The sequence below is a fragment of the Apus apus genome, chromosome 2 (genome assembly GCF_020740795.1).
Source record: "Apus apus isolate bApuApu2 chromosome 2, bApuApu2.pri.cur, whole genome shotgun sequence".
Classification (NCBI taxonomy): domain Eukaryota; kingdom Metazoa; phylum Chordata; class Aves; order Apodiformes; family Apodidae; genus Apus; species Apus apus.
In genome coordinates, this window is record NC_067283.1 from 156,405,292 (window position 1) to 156,432,048 (window position 26,757).

Below are 26,757 nucleotides of genomic sequence, written 5' to 3' on the forward strand. Positions count from 1 at the left end.
ATTTGTGCTCCTCCCAGCTTCCCTGACCCACCTCTGGTCCCATGCTGCCCTGGGGTGGAGGAGGGTGGAGGGTGGAAGAGGGTCCTACATCATCACTTTAGCACCAAAGGTCCTTCCTGGGTCAGGGTGAGGAACCTGACCTTAAATAGCACAACAAGGCACCTGCAACTTGAAGTTTGGTTGATTCTCAGGGGCTTTGAAATAACTTCCCTGAGTTCTCCTGAGTTCAGGGTTCCTTTCAGCTGGTTTTGCAGCTGAAACCTGATACAAGCATCAGCTGGGCTCCTTGTCTGGGGCAGTGCAAGGGAAAAAAATGGATTTGGGGTGAGTTTTCAGGCTTTTTGGAGCCTTTCCTGTAGGGTGAGGGGTGGTTTTCTAGCCAGCAGAGTGAGTTTGAGGCTCCATGAACACCTTCCAATCTCTTGTGTCAGTTATAGCATAAGAAGCACACGGAGCTGTTGGAGAGAAGACAGAAGGGGCCACAGAGTTGATGGGAGGGCTGGAGCAGCTCTGCTCTGGAGCCAGGCTGGGAGAGCTGGGGTGTTCAACCTGGAGAAGAGAAGGCTCCAGGGAGACCTGAGAGCACCTTCCAGTGCCTGAAGGGGCTCCAGGAAAGCTGGGGAGGGGCTTGGGACAAGGGCAGGGAGGGATGGGAGCAGGGGGAAGGGTTTCCAGCTGGCAGAGGGAGCTGGAGCTGAGATGTGAGGGAGAAATTCTGGGCTGTGAGGGTGGGGAGAGCCTGGCCCAGGTTGCCCAGGGAAGCTGTGGCTGCCCCATCCCTGGCAGTGTTGAAGGGCAGGTTGGATGGGGCTTGGAGCAGCCTGGGCTGCTGGGAGGTGTCCCTGCCCGTGCAGGGGGTGGGATGGGATGGTCCTTAAAGTCACTTCCTGAAAGCCCTGACGTGGTGGTCTCAGGTCCCAGGCTGGACTTGATGATCTCAAAGACCTTTCCCAGCCTTGTCGGGTGATCCTGTCCCAAGCCCGGCCCACGGGGTTGAAGTCCCTTTTGCTTCTTCTTCCCCTCCTCCTCCTCCAGGCTGGAATGGGTGGAGATCATCGAGCCCCGCACCCGGGAGCGCATGTACGCCAACCTGATCACCGGGGAGTGCGTCTGGGACCCCCCGGCCGGGGTGCGGATCAAGCGCACCAACGAGAACCAGTGGTGGGAGCTCTTCGACCCCAACACCTCCCGCTTCTACTACTACAATGCCACCACCCAGAGGACCGTGTGGCACCGGCCCCAGAACTGCGACATCATCCCCTTGGCCAAGCTGCAAACCCTGAAGCAAAACACGGAGTCGCCCAGAGCGTCCACGGAAAACAGCCCCGGGAGGAGCAGCAATGTCAGCAGGGAAGGAAGCACCAGCTCCTCCCTGGAGCAGGAGCTGGAGGGCAGTGAGAAGGTGCAGGAGCAGAGGACGAGCTGCCAGGCCACCCAGTACGCAGTGGTGAAAGAGGAGACGGAGAGGTAAACAAAACAACAGACCAGGGGCTGGGTGGTGGGTTGGTGCAGACCTCGCGTCCCGGGGGTGGGTCTTGGGGGTTTCGCGGCAAGAAAAGGGACGTGGAGGGGGTGGGGAGTGGCCAGGGAAGGGCCCTGGAGCTGGGGAAGGGGCTGGAGCAGAAGGAGAAGGGGCTGGAGAACTTGAGAGGAGCAGCTGAGGGAGCTGGGGGTGTCCAGCCTGGAGCAAAGGAGGCTGAGGGGAGACCTGCTGGCTCTGCAGCTGCCTGAGAGGAGGTTGGAGCCAGGGGGGTCGGGCTCTGCTCCCCAGGAACAAGCCCTGGGACAAGAGGGAAGGGCCTCAAGTTGTGCCAGGGGAGGCTGAGGTTGGATCTGGGGAACAATTCCTTCCTGGCAAGGGTTGTCAGGGCCTGGCCCAGGCTGCCCAGGGCAGGGGGGAGTCCCCATCCCTGGAGGGGTTTCCAAGCCCTGGAGATGGTGCTGAGGGACAAGGGGCAGGGGTGGCCTTGGCAGGGCTGGGGGAACGGGTGGACTTGATGATCTCAAAGAGTTTTTCCAGCTAAAATCACCCATTAATAGATGAGTATCCCCTTCAGCTCCACCTCTCATGACATAAATCACCCAAGCAGTGTCACTGCTGAGCAATCAGCTGCACCATTCCTGCCCCCAACAAGTCCTACCTCCTTCTCCCTGGCTCACAGAAGCTGTGGCTGGGTGATCTGCTGGCCAGGCAGGATGGCAACAGGAGCTCCCAGCTCAGCAGGTTCCTTCCATCTGGGCCCTCAGAGGCAGCCTTGCCTCTGAGCAAGGCCATGAGGGTAGACCTTGGTCTCCCTGAGCTTTTGGAAGATCCTCTGATCAAGGTCCTGGAATGTGGGGATGGCATCTGGTTGGAGAGGTGGGTGGTTTTGGTGTTCAATCACAAGGATCACTCGTGGCTTTTTAAGTCAGTCTTTGTTTGCCCAACCTTGAAGATACCAAGTCCTGACCTTCAGCAGGACAAGGGGTGATGGTTTTAACCTAAAACTTAACTTTTAACCTAAACAGGTGTTAGGAAGAAATTTGTTACAATGAGGGTGGGCAACTCTCAGGTTGCCCAGAGAGGTGGGAGATTCCCCATCCCTGGAAGCATTCCAGGTCAGGTTGGACAGGCCCCTGAGGAACCTGGTCTGGTTGAAGATGTCCCTGCTCATGGCAGGGGGTTTGGACCAGGTGGCCTTCAGACGTCCCTCCCAACCCAAACCATTGGATGATTCTGTGATTCACAAAGCTCTGGAGTGGGTGCAACAAGTTTCCACCACCCATGGGAGAATCCAGGGCCATCACCTCCCTTGACCTGCTGGCCGTGCAGCCCAGAAGAAGGTTGGTGAAGCAGGAGCTTGTTCCTGAAGGGTTAACAGGGATGGTGTGGACAGGTTTTGATCTCATAGAATCATAGAATGGAATGGTTTCAGCTGGAAAGGACCCCAAAGCCCACCCAGTGCCACCCCTGCCATGGGCAGGGACACCTCCCAGCAGCCCAGGCTGCTCCAAGCCCCATCCAACCTGCCCTTCAACACTGCCAGGGATGGGGCAGCCACAGCTTCCCTGGGCAACCTGGGCCAGGCTCTCCCCACCCTCACAGCCCAGAATTTCTCCCTCATATCTCATCTCCAGCTCCCTCTGCCAGCTGGAAACCCTTCCCCCTGCTCCCATCCCTCCCTGCCCTTGTCCCAAGCCCCTGCCCAGCTTTCCTGGAGCCCCTTCAGGCCCTGGAAGGGCTTCCATACTCCGATGGGCAGGAAAGCTCCCAGGGATGCAGAGGTTTCATCTCCAGGACAGACCAGCCAGAGATGAGCTGTACAAATTAGAAATGGATTTTTGGTGGTGGCCAGAGGAGCTGCAGAGGGCAGAGCCAGGTCAGGCCTTTGTGCCTCCAGCTCCTCAGCATTCAGGGCTTCTCCACCTTCGTGTGTTGGTTCCTGACCATGAGCACTTTAAAAAGACATTATTGTTAAAAAGGGATGTGGCCCAGCAGGTCAAGGGAGGTGGTTCTGCACCTCTACGTGGCTCTTGTGAGACCCCACCTGGAGAACTGTGTCCAGCTCTGGAGCCCCAGATATAAGGAGGACATGGAGGTGTTGGAGAGAGTCCAGAGGAGGCCAAGGAGATGATGTTGTGATCAGTGGTGGCCTTGGCAGGGCAGGGGGAACAGTGGGACTTGATGGTCTTAACAGTCTTATCCAACCATACTGATCTGGTGATTTGTTGATCCCTGTGCCAAGTGCAAGTGGTTCTCCTTGGTTTAGGAGCCACGCCACCCAGAACAGGACATGTTTCCACAACCTGTTGATTCCCTCTCAAGGTCAGATGGGCTTTCTCCATCTCTCACAATCCACAAGATGCCAAAGTGTCCTGCTTTGAGGTCAGACAAGGGTCCTTTGGAGGAGGGACAAGGTCATCACTGCTGGAAGGGCAGCTCAGGTGCCACTTGTCCCCTTCCAGCTGATGGACCTGAGCAGTGAGGGCTTCCCACAGAGGAGGGATGTGGAGGAGACCTATGAAACCCACATAGCTCCAGGAACAGCACTTGGCCTTTCTGAAATTGGCAAGAAATAAGTTCTCCTTGTTGCTCTTCTCCATCTGCTGCCACCAGAGGACTGAATGTTTCTCCTTCCTTAACAACCACTCCTGAGGTCTGGAAAACCTTCTGCAAGCAGCTGAGGTGGCCTCTGGAGGTGCAGGCTTCTCTGTTCCTTCTGTGGAAGGGCTTGTTCTGAAACAGCATTTGGTGCCCTTTCCATCTCCGTGGTGTGTTCAGCTCAAGATGGGTGTCTTGGAAGTGCCAATATCTCAAGGTTGGAACGTGGCCACCCAAGGCTTAAATAACTTCTTTATGGGTTAAGTCCATAGAGCTTGGTCATAGGAGATAACTAGCCATGGGAACTTGGAGATACATCAGCATGGGAAGAGTTTTCCAAAGGATGTCTGGGTTCTCCGTGACCATATTGACATGTTCCTTTCCAAAATCAGCTCCTGACTGACTCATGGGGTGAAGTTCTGGAGTCAAGAGCTTCTTCTGGGTGAAGAACAGAGGAGCTGGAGCAGCTCTGCTCTGGAGCCAGGCTGGGAGAGCTGGGGTGTTCAGCCTGGAGAAGAGAAGGCTCCAGGGAGACCTGAGAGCACCTTCCAGTGCCTGAAGGGGCTCCAGGAAAGCTGGGGAGGGGCTTGGGACAAGGGCAGGGAGGGATGGGAGCAGGGGGAAGGGTTTGCAGCTGGCAGAGGGAGCTGGAGCTGAGATGGGAGGGAGAAATTCTGGGCTGTGAGGGTGGGGAGAGCCTGGCCCAGGTTGCCCAGAGAAGCTGTGGCTGCCCCATCCCTGGCAGTGTTGAAGGGCAGGTTGGATGGGGCTTGGAGCAGCCTGGGCTGCTGGGAGGTGTCCCTGCCCGTGCAGGGGGGTCGGAACTGGATGATCTTTAAGGTCCCTCCAACCCAACCCATTCCATACTTCCATGATCTCAAGATTTAACTCCTTTTTCCTCTTACCCTGTTAAACATTTTCCCTAAAACTCTTCCCACCTCGCACCTCCTGCTCCAACCCAGGGACAGAGATGAACTCAGGAGACCAGGGCCCTGCTCCTTTTTCATATCCTGAAAAAAAACAAAACAAAACAAAACAAAACACCAAAAAAAAAACCCAGGACTTGAGATTAGATGGATTTTGGTCTCATCCAGCCGAGCGCTGACGTCGACACTCGGACCCAAAAATACAGTTTATATAACCAGAAAGAAAAGCACCTTTTCACTTGGATGAGAACCCGTGGCTGTAATTAAGGGCCTGGAGCTTTGCAGGGCAGGGATTGGGAAGGGGGCAGGGATTTAGGTGCTGGGATTTCATTTCTGTTCCTGGCTTGGCCACCGAGCTGTGCTGTTTCGGTCACGGAGTCGCTTTCCCTTCGTGTAATAATAAAAGCAAACGTTGCTGTGAAACGGGGCCACTTCCTGCCCTGGGCAGGGGGGTAAATATTTCATTTCATTATTTTTCTTAATTTATTAATGAGATGTTTGCTGTTCTGCCAGAGGTTTCCACGCTGAAGCTGCCAGGAAGGAGCTGGGTTCAGCTCTGGAGCTCTCAGCACAGGAGGGACACGGAGCTGTTGGAGAGTGTCCATATGGAGGCCCTGGAGATGCTGGGAGAGCTGGAGCAGCTCTGCTCTGGAGCCAGGCTGGGAGAGCTGGGGTGTTCAGCCTGGAGAAGAGAAGGCTCCAGGGAGACCTGAGAGCACCTTCCAGTGCCTGAAGGGGCTCCAGGAAAGCTGGGGAGGGGCTTGGGACAAGGGCAGGGAGGGATGGGAGCAGGGGGAAGGGTTTGCAGCTGGCAGAGGGAGCTGGAGCTGAGATGTGAGGGAGAAATTCTGGGCTGTGAGGGTGGGGAGAGCCTGGCCCAGGTTGCCCAGGGAAGCTGTGGCTGCCCCATCCCTGGCAGTGTTGAAGGGCAGGTTGGATGGGGCTTGGAGCAGCCTGGGCTGCTGGGAGGTGTCCCTGCCCATGCAGGGGGTTGGATCTAGATGGGCTTTAATGTCCCTTCCAACCCAAACCATTCTGTGATTCTGTGATGGTTCTATGAAATGAACTTGTGTCACTGCTGGAGCTCTTTGCGATCCATTTTTTAGGGCATTAATTAAAACAAAACGAAAGTCCCCTTTGGAGTTGTCCTCAACTCCAGCTGGGAGAAGGTCCAGGCTGGGAGAGGGGGAGGAGAAGGGGGTGGAAATGCAGAGCTGCCTTTTGGGAGTGCTGCTGGCTCGGAGTGAGAGGCAGCTCCAGATGTGCTGCCCCTCCAGATGTGCCTCCCCTTCCAGATGTTCTGCCCCTCCAGATGTGCTGCTGATTCTCCCGCGTCGCTGCGGAACAGAAGCAGCTGCTGGAGTTTCAGGCCCCGGGGTTTGGTTCTGGTTCTCCTGCTCCTGATGCTCACTTTTTGGGGAGCAAATGTTGGGTGTTTCTGGCATCCTCAGCATCTCATTAAACCCTGCCCCGGGTGCCCGGCCCAGCGATTGACATCGGATACATTTGGATAATGGGGTTTGGGCTCTGGCGTAATTAGGACCGGGAGAAGATCTCATTAGTCACAATTGGGGATTAGCCCCGAGTCCTGGGTCCCAGCTGCACTTGGGCAGGTGCTGGTCTGGGAGGAAGGAACCAGAGGGTCTGAGCATCTTGTGGCATTTCAATGTGATGATCTTTCTTTCCCCCTCCTTATTAAGCTGCCCTAATTGGCTCAGTCACGGCAGCAGAGGGAGGGACCAACAGGCTGTGAGGACCTTCCAGCCCTGGGAGTCAGAACATCATGGGGTGGGTTGGAAAAACCTTTAAGATCCCCCAGCCCACCCATTCCCCCAGCCCTGCCAAGGCCACCCCTGCCCCATGTCCCTCAGCACCATCTCCAGGGCTTGGAAACCCCTCCAGGGATGGGGACTCCCCCCCTGCCCTGGGCAGCCTGGGCCAGGCCCTGACAACCCTTGCCAGGAAGGAATTGTTCCCCAGATCCAACCTCAACCTCCCCTGGCACAACTTGAGGCCGTTCCCTCTTGTCCCAGGGCTTGTTCCTGGGGAGCAGAGCCCGACCCCCCTGGCTCCAACCTCCTCTCAGGCAGCTGCAGAGCCAGCAGGTCTCCCCTCAGCCTCCTTTGCTGCAGGCTGGACACCCCCAGCTCCCTCAGCTGCTCCTGGTCACCCTTGTGCTCCCAGGTTGCCCAGAGAAGCTGTGGCTGCCCCATCCCTGGCAGTGTTGAAGGGCAGGTTGGATGGGGCTTGGAGCAGCCTGGGCTGCTGGGAGGTGTCCCTGCCCATGCAGGGGTTGGGTCTAGATGATCTTTAAGGTCCCTTCCAGTAGATCTTTCACACAATCTTAGTCCTTTGTCATCTCCCAAGAGGAGCTGGAGGAAAGGGAAATATCTTGGAAAACACTTCAACCAGATGGTCTCGAGTGAGGGTTTTGCTTCTGCTGTTTGTTCACCTCCAGAGGGAAAGGGGATCCTGCTGAAGTTGTGGTGGCACCAGCCCCACCATGTCCCTTGTCAGGAGGAAGGTGAACAACCTTGCTGCTGTGGTGAGATGGGCTCCACATAGTCTTGCCCCTTGTGTCCTGTTGTGACAAACCACTGCTCATCTTGGTCTCCTGGTGCCTCTTTTGGTCTTCAGCTTGGCTCTTGCAGAGGCCTTGGCCCTTATTTTTAAACAGAAGTCAAGTGAGGAGGGTGTAAGCAAGAAATTATTGGGTTGGGAAGGAAGAGGGTGACATTAGCAGGGGCATGGTGGCATCTGCAGGGGTGGCAGCCAAGGGACAAGCAGCCTGCCTGCAGCTCTAGGGAGTTAAAGGTTGGTCAGTATCACCTTGGGCCATGGAGTGAGTTCCCTTGGAAGCCATTTCTGTTGGACATGGGTGACACAGAGGTGGGTGGGAATGGCCAGCATGGATTTACCAAGGGTGGATGATGTTTAACCAACCCTCTGTGATGATATGACTAGGTTGCCTGGATGGTGGGAGCGTCTGCCTTGAGTCTGGTGAGGTTTTTGATGGGTCTCAGATGGCGTCCTTGGGTCCAGGTTGGGCCATCAGTCTAGACAGGGACACAACCAGCGGGGTAAGAAAACTGGATCATCAGGCTCAAGGGGGTGGTGGTTAATGGCTCATACCCAGCCTGATGGTTGGAAGCTCCTCCCAGGCCCATCCTGCAAACTGGGACCAGTAACCTAGGGAGGAGACACGAGTCACCCTCCAGTCTGCAGATAAGCTGCTCTGCTTGAGGGCAGGGCTGATGTTCAGAAGGGACCTGGAGGAGTGAGGACAGGCTGGGAAGAACCTCCTGAAGCTCGGCAGGACCAGGTGTAGCAGCCCGGGGTGGATTAACCCTCTCTGGGTGGTGGCTGCCTGGGTAACAGCTCTTCTGAGGACTCACCAGTCCTGGAGAGCTCTGTGCTAAGTGCAGGTGAGCACCATGTGTTGGTAGCAAGAGAGGCTGGAAGCAACCTGGGCTGTAGGACCAGGTCCATAGCTGGTAGGTGAAGGGCAGCAATTCTTCATCACCAGACCAGAACTGGGCAAACTGCATCAAGTTTTGGGCTCTCCAGGAGGAGAAAAACTGGATAAACTTGAGCGAGTCCAGTGGAGAAGCCACCAGGATGGGAGGAGAAGATGAGGGAGCTGGACTGACTTTACCTGGAGAAGAGAAGGTTTTTGGGGAGGCCTCAGGGCACCCTTCCATGACCATGCCACAGCAGGACCAGTCAGCTTTTGGTTAGAGCAGGTCTTGCTTTCTGTGATCAGCTTCTTGATGGTTTCTGGGAGTGATTTTACCCACCAGGACTTCTGGCAGGTGACTTGGTCCCCATAGACCCATGTCTGTGCAAGCCCTTAATGCCATCCCTTTCCTCCACTTCAACCTGGATCAAGCCTTCCAGATTATCCCCTTACCAGCAGAGTTCAGGAGGTGTTTAAGGTGCTGCTTTTATCTTGTGACACTTCTGCAGACCTTCATGAGAGCTGTGAGGGTGGGGAGACCCTTGTGCTCCCAGGTTGCCCAGGGAAGCTGTGGCTGCCCCATCCCTGGCAGTGTTGAAGGGCAGGTTGGATGGGGCTTGGAGCAGCCTGGGCTGCTGGGAGGTGTCCCTGCCCATGCCAGGGGGTTGGATCTAGATGGGCTTTAAATGTCCCTTCCAACCCAAACCCTTCCATGATTCCATGATAAAAGCCCCCCACATTGGGTGCTGCTGGGGATGGTGATTCATAGTGTTTTCTCTCCCCATGTTGCTCTCCAAAGATGTGGTTTTGGTGCCACCCATGCAAAGGTGACATTTATCCTCCCTCCCATGATTTCCACCTCCCCCCTGGTCCCACCCCCTGCCGGGAGGTGTGTTCTAGGCAGAGACATCACTTGGTGTCCTGCCATCCTTCCTTCTCCTCGGGTGCTTCTGGCAACAGAATCACAGAATTACTGAGGCTGGAAAAGACCTTTCAGACCATCAGGTCCAGCCTATGACCAACACCACCACATCTCCAGACCATGGCACTAAGTGCCACCTCCAGCTTTTCCTTGAACACCTCCAGGGATGGTGCCTCCACCACTTCCCTGGGAAGCCCATCCCAATGTCTGATCACCCTCTCCATGAGGAAATGCTTCCTGATATCCATCCTAAACCTGGAGCAGCTTCAGGCCAGGCCCTCTTGTCCTGTCACTGGTTGCCTGGAAAAAGAGCCCAGCCCCACCTGACTAAACCTCCCTTCAGGTAGTTGTAGAAAGTGAGAAGGTCCCCCTGAGCCTCCTCTTCTCCAGGCTGAACAACCCCAGCTCCCTCAGCCTCTCCCTATAAGACTTTCCCTCCAGTCCCTTCACCAGCCTCCTTGTCTCCTCTGGACCTGCTCCAGCACCTCAATGTCCTTGAAGTGAGGGGCCCAGAAGGCTTTGAAGGACCAGCTGCAGCTCAGTGGGCAGCACTGACCCGTGCCAACGTGCTTCCAAGTTCACATCTGGTCTTACAGAGCCCGGTTTAGCCAGGTTGGGTTTAACATCAAGGTTTGGAAGGTGCTCTTTTGTCCTCCAGAAAGAGCCACCAGTGTTGTCTGTCTGTCCCCACTGCCCTGGGCTGTGCTGGAGATGCTGGCACCCAGCAGAGGTGGAGACAGGCTGTCCCTTCAGTAGAGGAAGGGTATTTTAACTTCAGAAAAACACGCATTTTCATCGAGTCATCCCATGGTTTGGGTTGGAAGGGACATTTAAAGACCATCTACTCCAACCCCCCTGCGTGGGCAGGGACACCTCCCGCCAGCCCAGGCTGCTCCAAGTCCCATCCAACCTGCCCTTCAACACTTCCAGGGATGGAGCAGACTCTTAGTTCCCATTTTGCCCCAGATGTGGTGGGTTATACCCAGGTATACCTTGGGTGGCTGCTCTTCTCCTCGGGATGGATGTTTAGGGTCACCTTCTCTGCTACTAGAAGACCAAAGCAGTGAGCTTCAAGGCACTGGACGTTACCACTGATCTCAGCCCACGTTTAGACCTGATGGGCTGTTGGAAGATGTTCCTTGGGTGCAGAAATGTTCCTTGGGTGCAGATGTTCCTCAGGTACTTGCAAGGCTCTTCCCTTCACCCTTTCTCCCCAGATTTTTTTCCATGGATGAGGCAGATGAGCAAGGGATCCGTTTATTTTCCATGCAAGGAGCACGGGCTGAGGGATCCACGTCTCTCCAGTCCACCATTGTGCTGGGTGTCCTCTGGAACACCTGAACCATCTCCACCAAGGTCCCTGCAGAGGTGGAGCTGATGGCTGAGCGAGTCCATCCCACTGGATGCCTGTTGGGATGCAGGGAGGGCAAAGATTGGGGTTGGAGACAGTGACTTGGAAAGGTTGGATCGCTGGGCTGATGTCCATGGTCTGGGCTTCAACAAGGCCAAGTGCTGGGCCCTGCACTTGGGCCACAACAACCCCAGGCAACGCTCCAGGCTTGGGGAAGTGTGGCTGGAAAGTGTCTGGCAGGAAAGGACCTGGGGGTTCTCATTGACAAGGGGCTGAACACGAGCCAGTGTGTGTCCAGGTGGCCAAAAAGCCCATGGCATCCTGGCTTGGATTAGACATAGTGTGACCAGCAGAAGCAGAGAGGTGATTGTCCCCCTGTGCTCAGCACTGGTGAGGCCACACCTGGAGTGTTGTGTCCAGTTTTGGGCACCTCCATTCCAGAGAGATCTCAAGGTGCTGGAGCAAGGACAGAGGAGGCAACAGAGCTGGTGAAGGGCCTGGAGAATCAATCTGATGAAGAACACTTGAAGGAGCTGGGAATGTTTAGTTTGAGAAAGAGGAGGCTGAGGGGAGACCTCATCAGTCTCTACAACTGCCTGAAAGGTCATTGTGGAGAGGTTGGTGCTGGACTCTTCTCACAGATAATGAGAGACAGAACAAGAGGGAAGGGCTTCAAGCTGCACCAGGGGAAGATTAGTCTGGACATTAGGAAAAAAATGTTCACAGAAGGAGTGGTTAGACTCTGGAACAGGCTGCCCAGGGAGGTGGTGGAGTCACTATCCTTGGATGTGTTGAAGGGTCGTTTGGATGTGGAGTTGGTGGAGATGGTTTAGGGGAGAACTTTGTAGAGTAGGGATGATGGTTGGTCTCAGTGATCCCAAAGGGCTTTTCCAACCTGAATAGTTCCATGATTCTATGATTCTATGATGCCCGGAGGTAACGAGGTGGAACCCAAGCTGAGGAGCTCTGCAGAAGGATGGGGTGGTGGTTGCACCTCAGTGAGGTTTCAGTATAAATTCATTTATGATGATACTTTAAGCTCAGGGTGGTGAGACCCTGGCCCAGGTTGCCCAGGGAGGTGGGAGATGCCCCATCCCTGGAAACATCCCAGGTCAGGTTGGATGTGGCTCTAAGCAACCTGATCTACTTGAAGATGTCCCTGCTCATGGCAGGGGGTTGGACTAGGTGAAGTTCAAAGGTCCTTTCTAGCCCAAACTACTCAATGATCAGGGATTATGGACACTGAGATGATGGGAGGGCTGGAGCAGCTCTGCCCTGGAGACAGGCTGGGAGAGTTGGGGTGTTCAGCCTGGAGAAGAGAAGGCTCCAGGGAGACCTGAGAGCAGCTTCCAGTGCCTGAAGGGGCTCCAGGAAAGCTGGGGAGGGGCTTGGGACAAGGGCAGGGAGGGCTGGGAGCAGGGGGAAGGGTTTCCAGCTGGCAGAGGGAGCTGGAGCTGAGATGTGAGGGAGAAATTCTGGGCTGTGAGGGTGGGGAGAGCCTGGCCCAGGTTGCCCAGAGAGGTGAGAGATGCCCCATCCCTGAAAACATTCAAGGCCAGGTTGGATGGGGCTTGGAGCAGCCTGATCTAGTTGAAGATGTCCCTGCTCATTGCAGGGGCTTGGACTAGATGATCTTCACTAGATGACCTCCAACCAAAATCATTCCATGATTCAATCCTTATGGCCACAAAGCTGATCCAAGGGCTGGAGCTCCTTTCTTAGGAAGATAGACTGGAAGGGTGGGGAATGTTCAGCCTGGAGAAGAGAAGGCTCCAGAGAGACCTTAGAGCTTCACTGCAAAGAGTTGGTAGTGATGAGAAGGAAGCCAAGTCTGATTCATCACCCCTTGCAGGAGAATTGATGCCACCCACGGTGCTGGCAACCTCTTTTCTCCTGAGCTGACTCAGCAAGTGGGATGGATTTTAAGCTCTCTAGTCAGTCTTGGTCTTTGCCTGGTGTTTTCAGACCACACATGGATTAGACGTCAGTGAGACCTGAGGTTTTAATCAATTTATCTCAAGAGGAGGAGGTGGCAGCCCAAGGAAACCTCCGAGATGAGGAGGTGTTAATATGTGTCAAGTCAGCACGTGTGTTTGAGGGCAAACTGTGTGAAGCTGGTTTTTGGCACTGGTGAGGTGGGTCCTCGAATCCTGGGGTCAGTTGTGGGCCCCTCAGGACAAGAAGGACATGGAGGGGCTGGAGTGTGTCCAGGGAAGGGCCCCAGAGCTGGGGAAGGGGCTGGAGCAGAAGGAGAAGGGGCTGGAGAACTTGTGAGGAGCAGCTGAGGGAGCTGGGGGTGTCCAGCCTGCAGCAAAGGAGGCTGAGGGGAGACCTGCTGGCTCTGCAGCTGCCTGAGAGGAGGTTGGAGCCAGGGGGGTCGGGCTCTGCTCCCCAGGAACAAGCCCTGGGACAAGAGGGAACGGCCTCAAGTTGTGCCAGGGGAGGCTGAGGTTGGATCTGGGGAACAATTCCTTCCTGGCAAGGGTTGTCAGGGCCTGGCCCAGGCTGCCCAGGGCAGGGGGGAGTCCCCATCCCTGGAGGGGTTTCCAAGCCCTGGAGATGGTGCTGAGGGACATGGGGCAGGGGTGGCCTTGGCAGGGCTGGGGGACTTGATGATCTTAAAGGTCTTTTTCAATCCCACCAGCTTCGTGGGCTGTCCCGGCTCCTGGGCATGTTTTGGGGCTCCAGTTTCAAACTCCTCCTGGGGCAGAAGGTGCAGAGGGAGTTGCCCTAAGACAAGGGTTGTATCACACCACGTGCAGCAGGATCTTCTCCAAATTCTGCTCCAACTTGGGAGCAGCATCTCCCCCCTTGGATATTTCATCCAAGTTTTGAAGCCAGATGTGAATAACCTCCCACCCCTAAGGAGCTCAGGCACTGGGAATTCAGTCACCTCATTTTTGGCAGTGCTCTGGCTGGTGGGTGCTCCTCAGATCCTCTTGCTCAGGTGAGCAGGAGAGGAGATGGAGAATCCCACCTGCAGGGCTGGGGCCAGCTCTGGAGCTCTCAGCACAGGATGGACATGGAGGTGTTGGAGAGGGTCCAGAGGAGGCCACAGAGATGCTGGGAGGGCTGGAGCAGCTCTGCTCTGGAGACAGGCTGGGAGAGTTGGGGTGTTCAGCCTGGAGAAGAGAAGGCTCCAGGGAGACCTGAGAGCACCTTCCAGTGCCTGAAGGGGCTCCAGGAAAGCTGGGGAGGGGCTTGGAACAAGGGCAGGGAGGGATGGGAGCAGGGGGAAGGGTTTCCAGCTGGCAGAGGGAGCTGGAGATGAGAGGGAGAAATTCTAGCTGTTGGTGCTTTGACCTTCTCCTCCTGGGAACGAGGGCTCTGCAGTCTCAGATGTAACCCAACTTCAACATGATAGATGAAAATGTGTCAAAAAAGGCTTTTCTGGGGCTCCCCACCTCCGCCCATGTTGGCTCTGACCATCTGAGATGAGCAAGGAGGGAGAGCTTTGCTCAAGGCATGAGGAAGGGCTGCACTTGGGAAGGACCACGGGTCCTACAAAGCTACAAGATGTTTAGGATCTATCCAGGCACGTCTGGAGCCAAATTTAAGGGAGAATGTGGTGTTTGCAGGGTTTGACATGAAGCTGGAGACCACATGGAGGGCTTGACCATCATCTGCTTAACAAGTGGTTGATGACTCAAAGCTCGATGCGAGGAGGTGGGAGTGGGTCCCGAGCCCAGAGTCCAGACTGGTGGGGACCAAGAGCTCGTCTCTCTGGCTGCATCCTCACTAATCCTGGAGGGAAGGAGCCTTTCGTGAGGGGTGGGGGTGTCGGTGTCACCCTTGGTAACTCCTGGTCCACGGTTCCTGTGTTGCAGCTCGTCGCCCTCCGGAGTGTTTGAGAAGGACTATGACATTTACCGGGACTACAGCGCAGAAGGACAACTCCTCCACTACAGGTAACCCAGCTGTCCCTCTGGTATTATCTGGGTTGGGGTCTGCAACGTGGCCTTGGTGGTGAGGTGGGGGTGTGGGACAACCCTGGGACCGGGGCAGCGAGTCCCACCAGCCTCTTTTGTGCTCCTCTGATCCTCCTTCCCATCCCCTCCACATCTTTGTCTTCTAGCTTTTCTGCCACCCTTCAGAGACATCTTGCTGGTTCTTTGGAGCAAGGACCATCCACCCTCGTTAGGTGGTGGTCCTCTTTTGAGTGGCTCCATGACCAGAAACTGAAGCAGGACAGGAGGAAGCACCAGGGTTCTCCAGTGATGGGGTCACACCTCAGGGTGAGATCCTGGTCTGCAGGGTTCCATGAGGCTCCATCATCAGTTTGGGGATGGGGTCAGGGCTCTTCTGGTGCTGCTGGTCAACCTCAATGCCTGCCATCATGGTGAGGTGGTGGCTGGGCCATCTCTCCACACTGTAACCAGTTTCTGGGCTCTTTCTTGGGATGTTTGGATGGAACAGCAGCAGGTCGGTTTGGACATGGATTGAAACCATCACCTCAGTGAGCCCAGATGATTTGGTGCCCTGTCTTCTTCTATTAATGGGGCTGAGATATTGGTCTTGAGCCAACCCAGATGGCTTCTTGGTCACCATTTCTTGGTGACCAAAGGAGACATCTTAGCTGACTCACCTCATCCTGCCCTGAAACATTTGGGAGATGTTCCCTTTGGTCACCACCTGCCAGGGTGGAGGTGGTGGTGAGGGTCTGCAGCTTCTGGGACCCAGACAGAACCATCTCACCCTGACCCCATGGTGTGGAACCTCCTGGCGTCATCCAGATGAAATGTGGTGGGAACAGGGAGGATAAACACCTGCACTGGGTGCTTCTGCTAATACAGACCCACAAGCAAGTGGTGGCCTGAAGGTCATCTCTGCAACACCATGTTCATCCCAATTCCTACCCTTAGGACAGCAGATCAATAGACTGGGGTAAGATTGGGGGGTTTTGGATTTAACTCTTGCCTGGTTGCCCTGGGCTTTGAAGAATCGCCCCAGGTTCTGTGTTTATCTGGAGATGCAGGTGAGCTGAAGCACCTCTAGATCTTGCTTTGCTTCCTGGCATGATGCTTTGCTGCTCCATGATGGCACCAGCCCGTGGTGGCGTGGTCTGCAGCAGCCTCCATCCTGGCTCAAGAGGTGTGTGTGTGTCTGGGACAACTGGCCACCACCAACTGGCCACCAGACACTTCTACACTGTCAACTCGATGGGACAAAGGTGGCTCCAACAAAATGTGACAAGGGCTTGGGACAAGGGCAGGGAGGGCTGGGAGCAGGGGGAAGGGTTTCCAGCTGGCAGAGGGAGCTGGAGCTGAGATGTGAGGGAGAAATTCTGGGCTGTGAGGGTGGGGAGAGCCTGGCCCAGGTTGTCCAGGGAAGCTGTGGCTGCCCCATCCCTGGCAGTGTTGAAGGGCAGGTTGGATGGGGCTTGGAGCAGCCTGGGCTGCTGGGAGGTGTCCCTGCCCACAGGACTAGATGATCTTTAAGGTCCCTTCCCACCCAAACCATTCCATAATTCCATGAAAACGAGCTTTTTAGGAGGGGAAACAAACAGGGCAGTGGTATCTGCTGCTTATCCTCACCAGCAGGTGTTCCCCTTGAGCATTGGGTGGACTCAAAGAGACCTGCCTATGGACATCTTGACCCTGCAGCATCCCTTCTGCCTGCTGGGTGGGTGGAATTCCCTGGCCTTTGGCAGGAGGAGCAAGGAAGAGCAGATGGGCTGAGATATGTCAGGCCCTGGGTCCCCTGTTTGTTTTGGGAACAGGGTTTGTAGGTGTTTCCTCCACCCTGGGGACACGGAGCAGTGATGGGGACATGGAGCAGTGATGTTCAGGATGGGGACCTGCAATGAGCTGCTCGTGCTACGTTTGATTGAGTCGCCTTCATCTCTTCCTTAATTATTCATCTCTCAGGTTTGACTGAGTTGACTTTATTGCACCGTTAATTATTCGTTTCTCACATTTTGTTGGAGCCACCTTTGTCCCATCAAGTTGACAGTGTAAAAGTGTCTGGTGGCCAGTTGGTGGTGGCCAGTTGTCCCAGACACACACACACACACACACACTAGGTATGTGGGACCAAATCTGGCCATGAAACCAGGGAGGAGAAGGTCTCCAACCCCTTCTGGTTGCAACCTCTGTGTTCATCCAAGCTTCCTGAGGAAGCCTGTACCTCTGGAGCCATCTTGGAGGTGGGACCTCCACATCTCTGGGCTGAAGCTCCCTTGGCTGCTGGTGTCAGTTTTAGCTGAGGTGGCTGCGAGGTCACATTCCTCTCCCAACAATGACAAAGGTGCATCTCAAGTGTGCCAGCAGACACATGCTGGCCAAGGAGACACCTTCCCAGCAGAAGCCACATGGTGGCCATCCCAGCTGTCCCACGTGGGGACACGTGCTGCTGCCAGCTGCTTGATTTGTCCACCACCTTGTTCTGCTCAGGCTTCACCTTCACAGCTGTGAGTTAAGACCAGCAGTGATGCCTTGGAGATCCGTGAGATCAAAATCCCATCTTTTGGAGCAAAATTGAAGAGGGGTCTGGAAGTTTCATCACTGCTCTTGGGCATAATGCTTTGGTGTAACCTGGGCTGGAACCTCTGCCCCAAGTCCATGTCTCCATGGGGCAGAAGGGAAGCTAACTCAGTCTCTTCTCCTCATGCAGCTAAAGTCCATCTGATGGCTTCAGTTTTAAGGTCTGGAGAGTCCTTCTGGAAGGAGCCCTGACCATAGGGTTGGGAGCAGTTTTCTCCATGTTCTTTGCCACTTTCTTGTGCTTCTTCCATGTTCAGCCAAGCCTTGCTTTGAAAAGTGAACCATCACCCTCATCTTCAGCCTGACCCAGGTGACTTGCCTCAAATGCACGTGTGGTGCCCAAGTGGTGGACCTGTAGTGTCCACCTCAAGCAAGACCAACCCATGCTGCTGAAAGGCTTCCAGCAAACACCTGAGCTCCACCTTCCAGGACCTGTTCTTCAAAGCCAATATGCTGCTGATGGCAGCATCTGGTGGCTCGTACACAAACCGGGGCAGCAGGTCTAACTTGGTTCCGTGGCCCAAAGCTCTTCTCTAAGAGAAGAACCTACTCAATCAGCTTTGTTACAGCCCTGGTAGCAATCAGCAGCTTCAAAGTCACCCATCTCCTGGGGTGGGTTGAGGAGAGGCCTGTGGGAGGAGGAATGGTCTGGCACATCACCCTAACACCCAGCATCCAGGCTTGGAGGTTGGGCTTGTAGTCCTTGGTCAAGTCCTGCCCTTGGGTCACAGCAATCCCAGGCAATGCTCCAGGCTTGGGAAGAGCAGCTGGGAAGTTCCCGGGGGAGAGGACCTTGGGATGTTGGTCAACAGTGGAGGGACATGAGCCCACGTGTGGCCAGGTAGCCAAGAAGACCACCAGCATCCTGGCTTGTGCCAGAACAACAAGGTCAGTTTCCCAGCTGGGAAGTTTCAGAAGGATCACAGGAGGTTTCAGCTGGAAGCCCAGACATCTTCTCAGTTCCCTGCAGAGATCAGGCCACCCCTTCCCACCCTTGCCCACATTTGCAGGATGAGATTGAGGCGCTGCTGGAGCAGCTTCAGGCACCGGGCCAGGGAGAGGGAGGTTTTTTCCACCATCAGCTTGTGGCTGATCCCGGGATTCGCGGCGGGATGTGCTCGGCCACCCATCCCTGGCGGGGAGGAGACAGTGGGGAGGGAGGACACTCACACAAAGGACTGTGCCACATCCTTGGAATTGTGGTCGTTCCCAGTTTAGCACTGGACTGGGGGGAGGGGCGGGAGGGGATGGAATCTTCAAGCTCAGGAAGGTGGTGGAAAAAAAAGTCACGGGGAGAAGATGCGCCCGGATCTCGCAGCCAGGAGAGGAAGGTGAGGAAGAGCAAGGGCAGGGGGGTGGTGGGGACAGCTTGGGGACACAACAAGGTGTGGGGGGGGGGACCCCGTGCTTTTCCAGTAGGTACAAACCCCACAGGAGACTGGAAACCAATATATTTAATTTAATTATTCCAATTCATCCCTTCCCCCCCCTCCATTTAATCCTAGCCCTAAATTATGATCTTCAAAGTCCAGGTAACACCAGGAAAAGCAAAGACATCTTGAAAAAAGAAATGTGCTTATTGAAGTTGGTTTTGTGAATATCCTTCCTCCTCCATCTCATTTACAGGAGGGTTGGGGTGTCATTCATTTCATTTTTAAATAATTACGATGCTGTTAAGATAATTACTCTTAAGCTCAGCTGTGACCTTTGATTCACGAGTCCTGCCTTGATTTCATGTTGCTGCCAATCGACTCCGTTCAAGACATCGCAGGAGAAACCAGGGCCATAAAAAAAATCCTTTTCTTTCTGTTTTTATGGGAAGTGGAGCTGCGGGTGGTCTTAATTAGTGCAGGCATCAAAATAATTATCAATTCTAATTATAAACGGGGAGCGCGCGCCGAGCTCTGCACCGGAGGTTTCTCCTCTTGTGGTTGACTTTCCAAAGGGTGGGAGAAGATCAGGGAGGGGTTGTTGGAGCAGGGAGATTGAAGAGCATTTTTTTTTTGGGGGGGGGGAGGGGAATCCTCCCCCTAAATAAACACAAAATTTCAGTCCAGGGGAAATGATGCAAATTTGCCTTCAATCGATGTCGTTGATAGAACATTAGGGGGATTTGGGAAGGAGTTTGTCATGGGAATGTGCTTGGAATCGTCAGTAAAAGAACCTTGGCTTCACCATGAGGAGGAAACAGGAGAGGGAACCTGGTGCCAAGCCAGGGAGAAGAGGAATGTTTTGGATTCGTGGAGGATCTCCCATGGCAGGAGGGTGGCAAACCTTGGCGGGGCTCGTTCTCCTCTCACGCCTCTCGTTGATCCAAGCCCCTGGTTTAGCCCCCAAAAAGGCCGTTCCCAACATCCCTTCTGCAGGCAGGAAATGTAATTTTAGCCACATTTTGTATCGTGTGGTGATAACCCAGGGCAGGACAACAGAGCTTTCAGGTGTATTGGTTGCTGTTCTTTAATATTTTGACTTAAAGCTCCAGCTCGGCTGGGTGATTCCAAGGGCTGGGCTGTTCCGTGGGGATTTTTATCAGGCTGCTGCCTGAAATATTAAAGCAAGCAGGAAATCTGGGATTTGAGAGGTGGTTTCACCTGGTTTGGGTTAGAAGATGTGGATTTGAGCTGGATTTGTGTCCCTGTGGAAGAGCTGCAAGTGTGAGGAGGGGCTGAGGAGCATCACTTGGTGCTCATCTCTTACTGCCTGGAAGATGTTGAGGTGGGAAAAGGGCACTGGATGGGGGCAGGTCCCTCCAACCCGAACCACTGGATGATTGGATGGTCCTGCAGCCCAGGAATTGTGTGTATAAACAGGAATAAACAACTAGATGCTCAGTGGAATTTGTGATTCTACTTCGAAACCCCCCAGATTGACTTTCCAGCCATTTCCACCACCAGAAGCACCTACGTTCCTGCACCCCCTGCCCACAGCACTGGAGAACTTCAGGTTCTTCTTTTCATAGGTTCACATGAAGGATGAAACCAACTCCTGCCTCAGTGGGTTTTGGGAGGCTTGGAGGGGTTGCTGGGGAGAGCAAAGAGCTCCTGCAGCCCCTCCAGACTGTGGGGTGCCACCATCTCCTTAGGTTTCTGCCCTTTGATTTGTGGGGTCCGTTAGATCCTCGGTGGGGAACCAACAACATCCACCTGCCTTAACGACCAGAGCAGCCACACAACATCTCCCAGGGCTGGTGCTCTGCCTTGGCCAAGCTTCTCCAATTGCTCCCCAAAAGCCCCAGATGATGCCAGGTTGTCCATGACCCTTGACCAAGACCCACATGCATGCTCCAGACAGGAAAAGCAGCAGCATGTGCAGGAGCAGAGCAAGAGCTTCCTCTCCATTTAGGTTGGTTGGACATCAAGTTTGGAGAGATTTTAGCTTTGGTCATCTGAAGGCTAAAAAAAATTAGGTTGGAGAAAAGCAGAGGGCAGGGACTGAGAGGAGTGAAGCTGCTCAGGAGAGAATGGCCTGGAGGTGGTGGTCAACAGTGGCTGAGGATGAGCCAGTATGTGACCAGGTGGCCAAGAAGGCCAAGAAAGTGGCCAAGAAGGGCACCAGCATCCTGGCTTGTGTCAGAACTAGTGTGGCCAGCAGGAGCAGGGCACTGGAGAGGGGACACCTCAAGTCCTGGGGTCACATTTGGGATGGTGGCAATGCCCTGGTGTCTCCATCATCTGATGGGAGAGACTTGGGGTGCTTGGACATGTCCCTCCTTTGGCTTCTAGGCCGGTCCCAGAGCAGTGATTATGGGGTTGTCTCTCTTTCCTCCTTTCTTCTGCCCTGGTGAGGCTACATCTGGAGAGCTGGGCCCAGCTCTGGGCTGCCCAGGGGATGAAGGCCAAGGAGCTGCTGGAGAGAGCCCAGGGGAGGGCCACAAAAGTGCTGAGGGGACTGGAGTGTCTGCTCTGTGAGGAAAGGCTGAGGGAGCTGGGGCTGTTCAGCTGGAGAGGAGGAGCCTGAGGGGGGGTCTCCTCAAGGCTGAGCAGTATCTGCAGGGGGTCAGCAGGGGGGACCAGACTCTGCTCAGGGCTGCCCAGGGACAGGACAAGGGGCCACGGGCACAAGCTGGAGCACAGGAGGGTCAAGCTCCCCATGAGGAGGAACTTGTTGCCTGTGAGGGTGGCAGAGCCCTGGGCCAGGCTGCCCAGAGAGGCTGAGGAGGCTCCTTCTCTGGAGACACCCCAGCCCCTCTGGGGGTTCCTGTGGGACCTGCTGGGGGTGACCCTGCTCTGGGGGCTGCCAGGGGTGATCTCCAGAGCTCCCTGCCAGCCCCAACCACTCTCTGACCCTCCAACCAAGAGCACAGGGAGGGGCAGGAGGGGGGTTTCCAGCCAGTGACGCCTCTTTCCCCCCCGCAGGACGTCGTCGCTGCGCTGGAACGCCGGCACCAAGGAGCGGATGCTGATCAAGGTGACGGACCGGGAGCCCAGCTTCCTGCTCCACCAGGGCAACGGCTTCGCCACGGAGAACCCGCCGGGCTCCCGCTCCCGCCGGCCCTCGGGGGGACAGCAGTCCCCCAACCTCCAGACCTTCACCTCCGACTCCGACGGCTCCGTTTTCTTCCCGGAGAGGAAACCGTCGCCCTTCCTGAAGAGGGCCGAGCACGTGGGCAGCTGCTCCCCGCTGCTGGGCCGGGGGGACTCCTTCTGCTCCCCTCTCCAAGCCCAGCACCGCAAACCCTCCAGCGACTCCCAACCTTCCTCCCCCCGCTACGCCTACGAGCCCCCCCTCTACGAGGAGCCCCCCATGGAATACCAAGCCCCCATCTACGACGAGCCCCCCGTGGACATGCAGTACGAGGCCAGCGGGAGCTACAAAGCTGCTTCCCCCCAGAAGTCGCCCATCAGGAAGCCTCACCCTTTCTTGCAGTCGCCCAAGCAGAGCTCCAACTCGCCCTACCAGCAGCTGGTGCTCACCAAGCAGAAATGTCCCGACCGCTTCATGAGCTTGGAGTACAGCCCTGCCGGCAAAGAGTACGTCAGGCAGCTGGTCTACGTGGAGCAGTCGGGCTCCAGCCCCAAGATGAAGACGGGTTTGAGGCACAAATACTCCCCCAACCCCATCGGGGGTTCCTACTCGCTCCAGCACAGCCCCTGCCTGGTGCGGGACCAACGCTTGGAGATCAAATCAGGTGACTACAGCAGCATGGAGGGACCCGACTTCTGCCCCGGCCCAGCTGGCAGCCAGGTGGCCCCGGGGGGTGAGGACTCCATGTCGTGGTCCAGCCAACAGGACACCTTGTCCTCCACCGGCTACTCGCCCTCCACCAGGAAGAGGAAGAGCCGGAAGCCTTCCCTGCCCCACGATCCCAACGCCTCCTCCACCGACGGCTCGGGGGACAGGGAGGTGCTGGGCGAGCAGGTGCTGGGTGAGGAACGGGCCACCCCGGGAGCCAACCGGTCCCCCGGGAGCCGGACGGACGGCAAGGCGGCGGAGGCGGAGGTGGGGAGGGGGTACCCCGAGCCCTTCCTGGCCCAGGCACGCCTGGCTTGGGAAGCCCAGCAGGCCCATTACCACATGAAGCAACGGAGCAGCTGGGACTCCCAAAAGGACGGGTCGGGCTACGAGAGTGACGGGGCCCTCCCCTTGCCCATGCCAGGCCCGGTGGTGAGAGCTTTCAGTGAGGACGAGGCCTTGGCACAGCAGGAGAACAAGCACTGGAAGAGGAACACCTTTGAGAAGCTGGGCTTCCCTCAGATCCTCCTGGAGAAGAGCGTCTCGGTGCAGACCAACCTGGCCTCCCCGGAGCCCTACCTCCATCCATCGCAGGTAACGTCCTCCCGGACGTCCTCAGGGTTGGGGGGGTCGGGCTTCACCTCACTGCCTCATGCTGGTGACCCTCGCCCACCTCCTCCGGTGGGAGGACCACGCCATGTGTCCCCACCACCCCTCCCAGTGAAAGCTCCTCCTTCCAGTAAAGCCGGTTTAGATCCAGCACCCAGGTGCTCAGGACCATCCCGTGGCTCCACAGGCATGGCAGCTCTGCAGCGTGGCAGCCACAGCTTCAGGGGCTGCTTCTCCTCCCTGGTCCGGTCTTGGTGAACCCCAAGTACACACCCAACTCCCCGGGGAGCCCCAAGGGATGGTCCCTGGCTGGGCTGGGTGCTCCTGCCACACACACGGGGCTCATGTCCTTTGCCTGAGACCATTTCCAAGAGGGAAAGTTGAGTTGAGGAGCTTGGTTTGGCTGTCCCACCCCATCGCAGGCAGCACGTCCATGGAGGTCCCACCTCTGTCTCCTCCACAGCATGGTGGGATTGACAGTGCTGCCAACATGGCTGCCAGATTTGCTTTCTCATAGAAGTTGGTCCTTGTCAAGTTGGTCCCTCAAAGAAATTGGTCCTTATCAAGCTGGTCACTCAAAGTTGGTCCTTAGTAACTAAGTCCCTCAAAGAATTTGGTCCTTGGCAAGTTGGTTCCTCAAGTTGGTCCTTAGCAAGCTCTTCCCTCAAAGAAGTTGCTCTGTAGCAAGCTGGTCCTTCAAAAAAGTTGGTCCTTGACAAGCTGGTTCCTGAAAGTTGGTCCTTAGTAACCTGGTCTCCCAAAGAAGTTGGTCCATAGCAAGTTGGTCCCTCAGAGTTGGTCCATAGCAAGCTGGTCCCTCAAGGAAGTTGCTCCTTAGCAACTTGCCCCTCAAAACCTTGGGATGAAACAGCTACAAGTGCACCAGCTTCCCAGGATCTGCTTCCCAGGGCTCTGAGCTGCTTGTCCCCTCCCTGGGACTGAGCTGCCCCAGCCCTGGAGACCTCTCCACCCCAGAGAAGCTCCTGGGGCTCCTGTAGACCATTCCTGTGGTGGTGTGGTCCTCCTGCTGCTGATAGCCCCCCATGGGCTCTGACCTGGACCTGCTGAAGCTGGTCCAGCCCATCAGATGGTTCCCATCAGCAGCTCCTGGCTTTCAGTTCTCATGTCCTTTCCCCTCCAGCATCCAACACCCAAAATTTGTCCTTCTGACCTGTAGTGCCCCACTCTGGGCAAGGACAGTGACACTGACCATGTCCCCATGGCCTGGGAACCTGCAGAAAAGATGGAGCTTGATACCAGCAAGGAGGAGAAAGACCCTGGACCTGGGAAATACCAAACCATCTAGAAACCCTTTTTGCTCATGGGGATGTGTGAGGGAACAGGTGGGATGTCACCTCCAAAGGCAGCAGAAGACAATTCCCTGTGCACAAGTGTCCTCGTGGTCATGATGCTACATGAGGAGGTTCAAACCCAAACCTGGTTGAGCTCCAAATCCACTTTGGATCCTCACGTTGGCCAGGAGGAATAGCTGCCACCATTAGTGACCCTGCACCTTCTGCGTGGAGCTTGGGACATGGTGGGACTCTTCTCCTCTGTCCTGTTTGGTTGACCCCATCTGATATTGTCCTCAAGCTGAGGGACACCAGTTCCAGGAAGAGCAGATTCCAACCAAGGTGATGTGACACTGGACACAGAGAATTTGTGGATGCCCCATCCTTGGAATTGTTCAAGGTCCAGTTGGAAGGGGCTTTGAGCAACCTGTGAGGGAGGTGTCCATGGTGAAGGGGTTGGACTAGATGATCTCCAAAGATCCCCTCCAACCCAAACCATTCCATGATCACATCTGAGATTGTCACGTGGGTTTAATTTGGTTTCCTACACCCCCCTGAGCTGAGGGACCTTCAGTGCTGGTTGAAGCAAAAGCTTCTGCAGACCTGTGGGAGGATCTTGGGGGAGGGGGGCAGTTGTCACATTGCCCATGACAACAAGATGGGCCAGAAATGGAGAAGAAAATGGGGGTGATGAGACCTCGGGGAGGAGGGAAGCGCAGAGGAGATGTGATGGGGTGGGACAAGCCACGGGGACATGCTCGGTATCACCAGTGGTGTCCCCACATTGGCCCTACACCAGAGTGTGTCCAAGGTGGCACCAGGACCTCCTGCCCTCACAGGGCACTTCTGGATTTGAGCATTCCCCTAATCCTTGAGCTGAAAGGAAGGTCTTCTCCTGCCCAGGAGGTCATGGCCAGCTGTGGTGGAGTGGACTTGGCTAGAGAAGGCTGATGTGGTCCTTTGCTTCTCTCTGGGTGCCCTGGCTGTGGAGCAGCTTTTGGAAGAGTCACGGCAGCGGTGGTTGCAGAGCAAGGAGCCTTGGAGCAAATTCTGCATCTTATTCCACCCAGAAAGTCCCAAGTGCCTTCAGCTGACCAGGAGGTTGAAGGACACAGAAGGACCTTGTGGACACTGTGGCCTCCATAGGAACCCAGGGCTGGGTCCCTCAGGGGGTGAAGCTCCTGTGTCCCCACCACCAGGTCCCAGCTGTCATCACCGTGGTGGAAGATGATGGTGAAGATGGGAGCTGAGCAACCTCAATGGAAAGAGGAAACTTGGGCACTGGGGAGGGACAAGGTGTTGAGTGAGAAGACAAGAAACTTGGACTTCTTTGGAGAAGCAGAGGCTCAGTTATCCTACCAGCAGCTCTGGTGGCTCTTTGGGTGGCTTCCTGTCCCCTCCTGGGCTTGTCACTCACACTTGGCTCTGCGTTTTTCCACCTTGGTTCCACCTTCTCCTTTTCTTCTGTTCCTCACCTAAAGCCCAGCCCCAAGGCGATGACACCACTGTGGTCACCTTGGTGGAGGCCACCAATACAACTCCCCTGCACGTGGTAGGGACAACAATGTCACCTCTGGATGATGTGGCATGTCCTCTGACAAGGGAAGGCCTTCTCTCCCATCTGCCGTGTCCCTAATGCCACCAAGCCCAGGTGACACTAGCCTGGCCTTTGCACTTCCAGAAGATGGAGGTGAAGGTTGATGAAGCCATGTGGAACCAAAGAGCAGTCCATCCCAAGTGTCCTTGTTTGCCTTTCTCCATGTTGGCCATCAGCTGTTTGGGTGTCCCTCTACCTCCTGGGTCCTTCTAGTGGAAGGTGTTCCTGCCATGGTTGGAACTAGATGATCTTTAAGGTCCCTTCCAACCCAAACCATTCCATGATCCAGAAGTCGTGCTGGCTCCAGCAGGACACTGCTCTGCAGGACCTTTGCTCTGCAGAGGTCCTACCTGCTTGGGTGCTCTATAGGTGAGGTTAGATCCTGGGCAGCTTGTGTCCATCTGCACGTGGGAAGTAAAGAAACAACATCCATCTTGATGGTGGTTTGGAGGAGCCACCAGCCTCCTGTAGGTGTATGCTGGAGAACCATGTTTGAACATGGTTGATAAGAGGTTATTTGGGGCGGGGGGCTGATCACAGGTGAGTGTGTCCCTCCCACCCATTGCCAACTGGTGCCACTGGCACTGGGGCAGCTCTGGTTGCCTGGAGTTGAGGAGCAGCTCCTTGGAGAGGACATGGCTTTTTGGTGCAAGTCTGGGGCCACCTCTCAGTGCTGCAATGGGTGGGGGGATGGTTTAGTGGTTGGGTGGGTGGTTGGGTGGTTGATTGGCTTGATGGTTGGGTGGTTGGTTGGGTGGTTGATTGGTTTAGTGGTTGGTTTGATGATTGGTCTGATGGTTGGTTTGGTGGTAATTTGGTTGGTTTGTTGGGTGGTTTGATGGTTGGGTGGGTGATTGCTTGGTTTAGT

General features: G+C 55.6%; 1 protein-coding gene across 1 annotated transcript in view; it reads left to right on the top strand.

Moving 5' to 3' along the window:
* ARHGAP39 (Rho GTPase activating protein 39) overlaps positions 1–26,757 on the top strand; it is an 85,726-nt gene that overhangs the window by 44,767 nt on the left and 14,202 nt on the right. Inside the window, exons 2-4 of the mRNA XM_051610314.1 lie at positions 1,036–1,467; positions 14,565–14,645; positions 21,575–22,985. Of these exons, the coding sequence (XP_051466274.1) occupies positions 1,036–1,467; positions 14,565–14,645; positions 21,575–22,985 (1,924 nt within the window). The remainder of the gene's footprint in view (positions 1–1,035; positions 1,468–14,564; positions 14,646–21,574; positions 22,986–26,757) is intronic.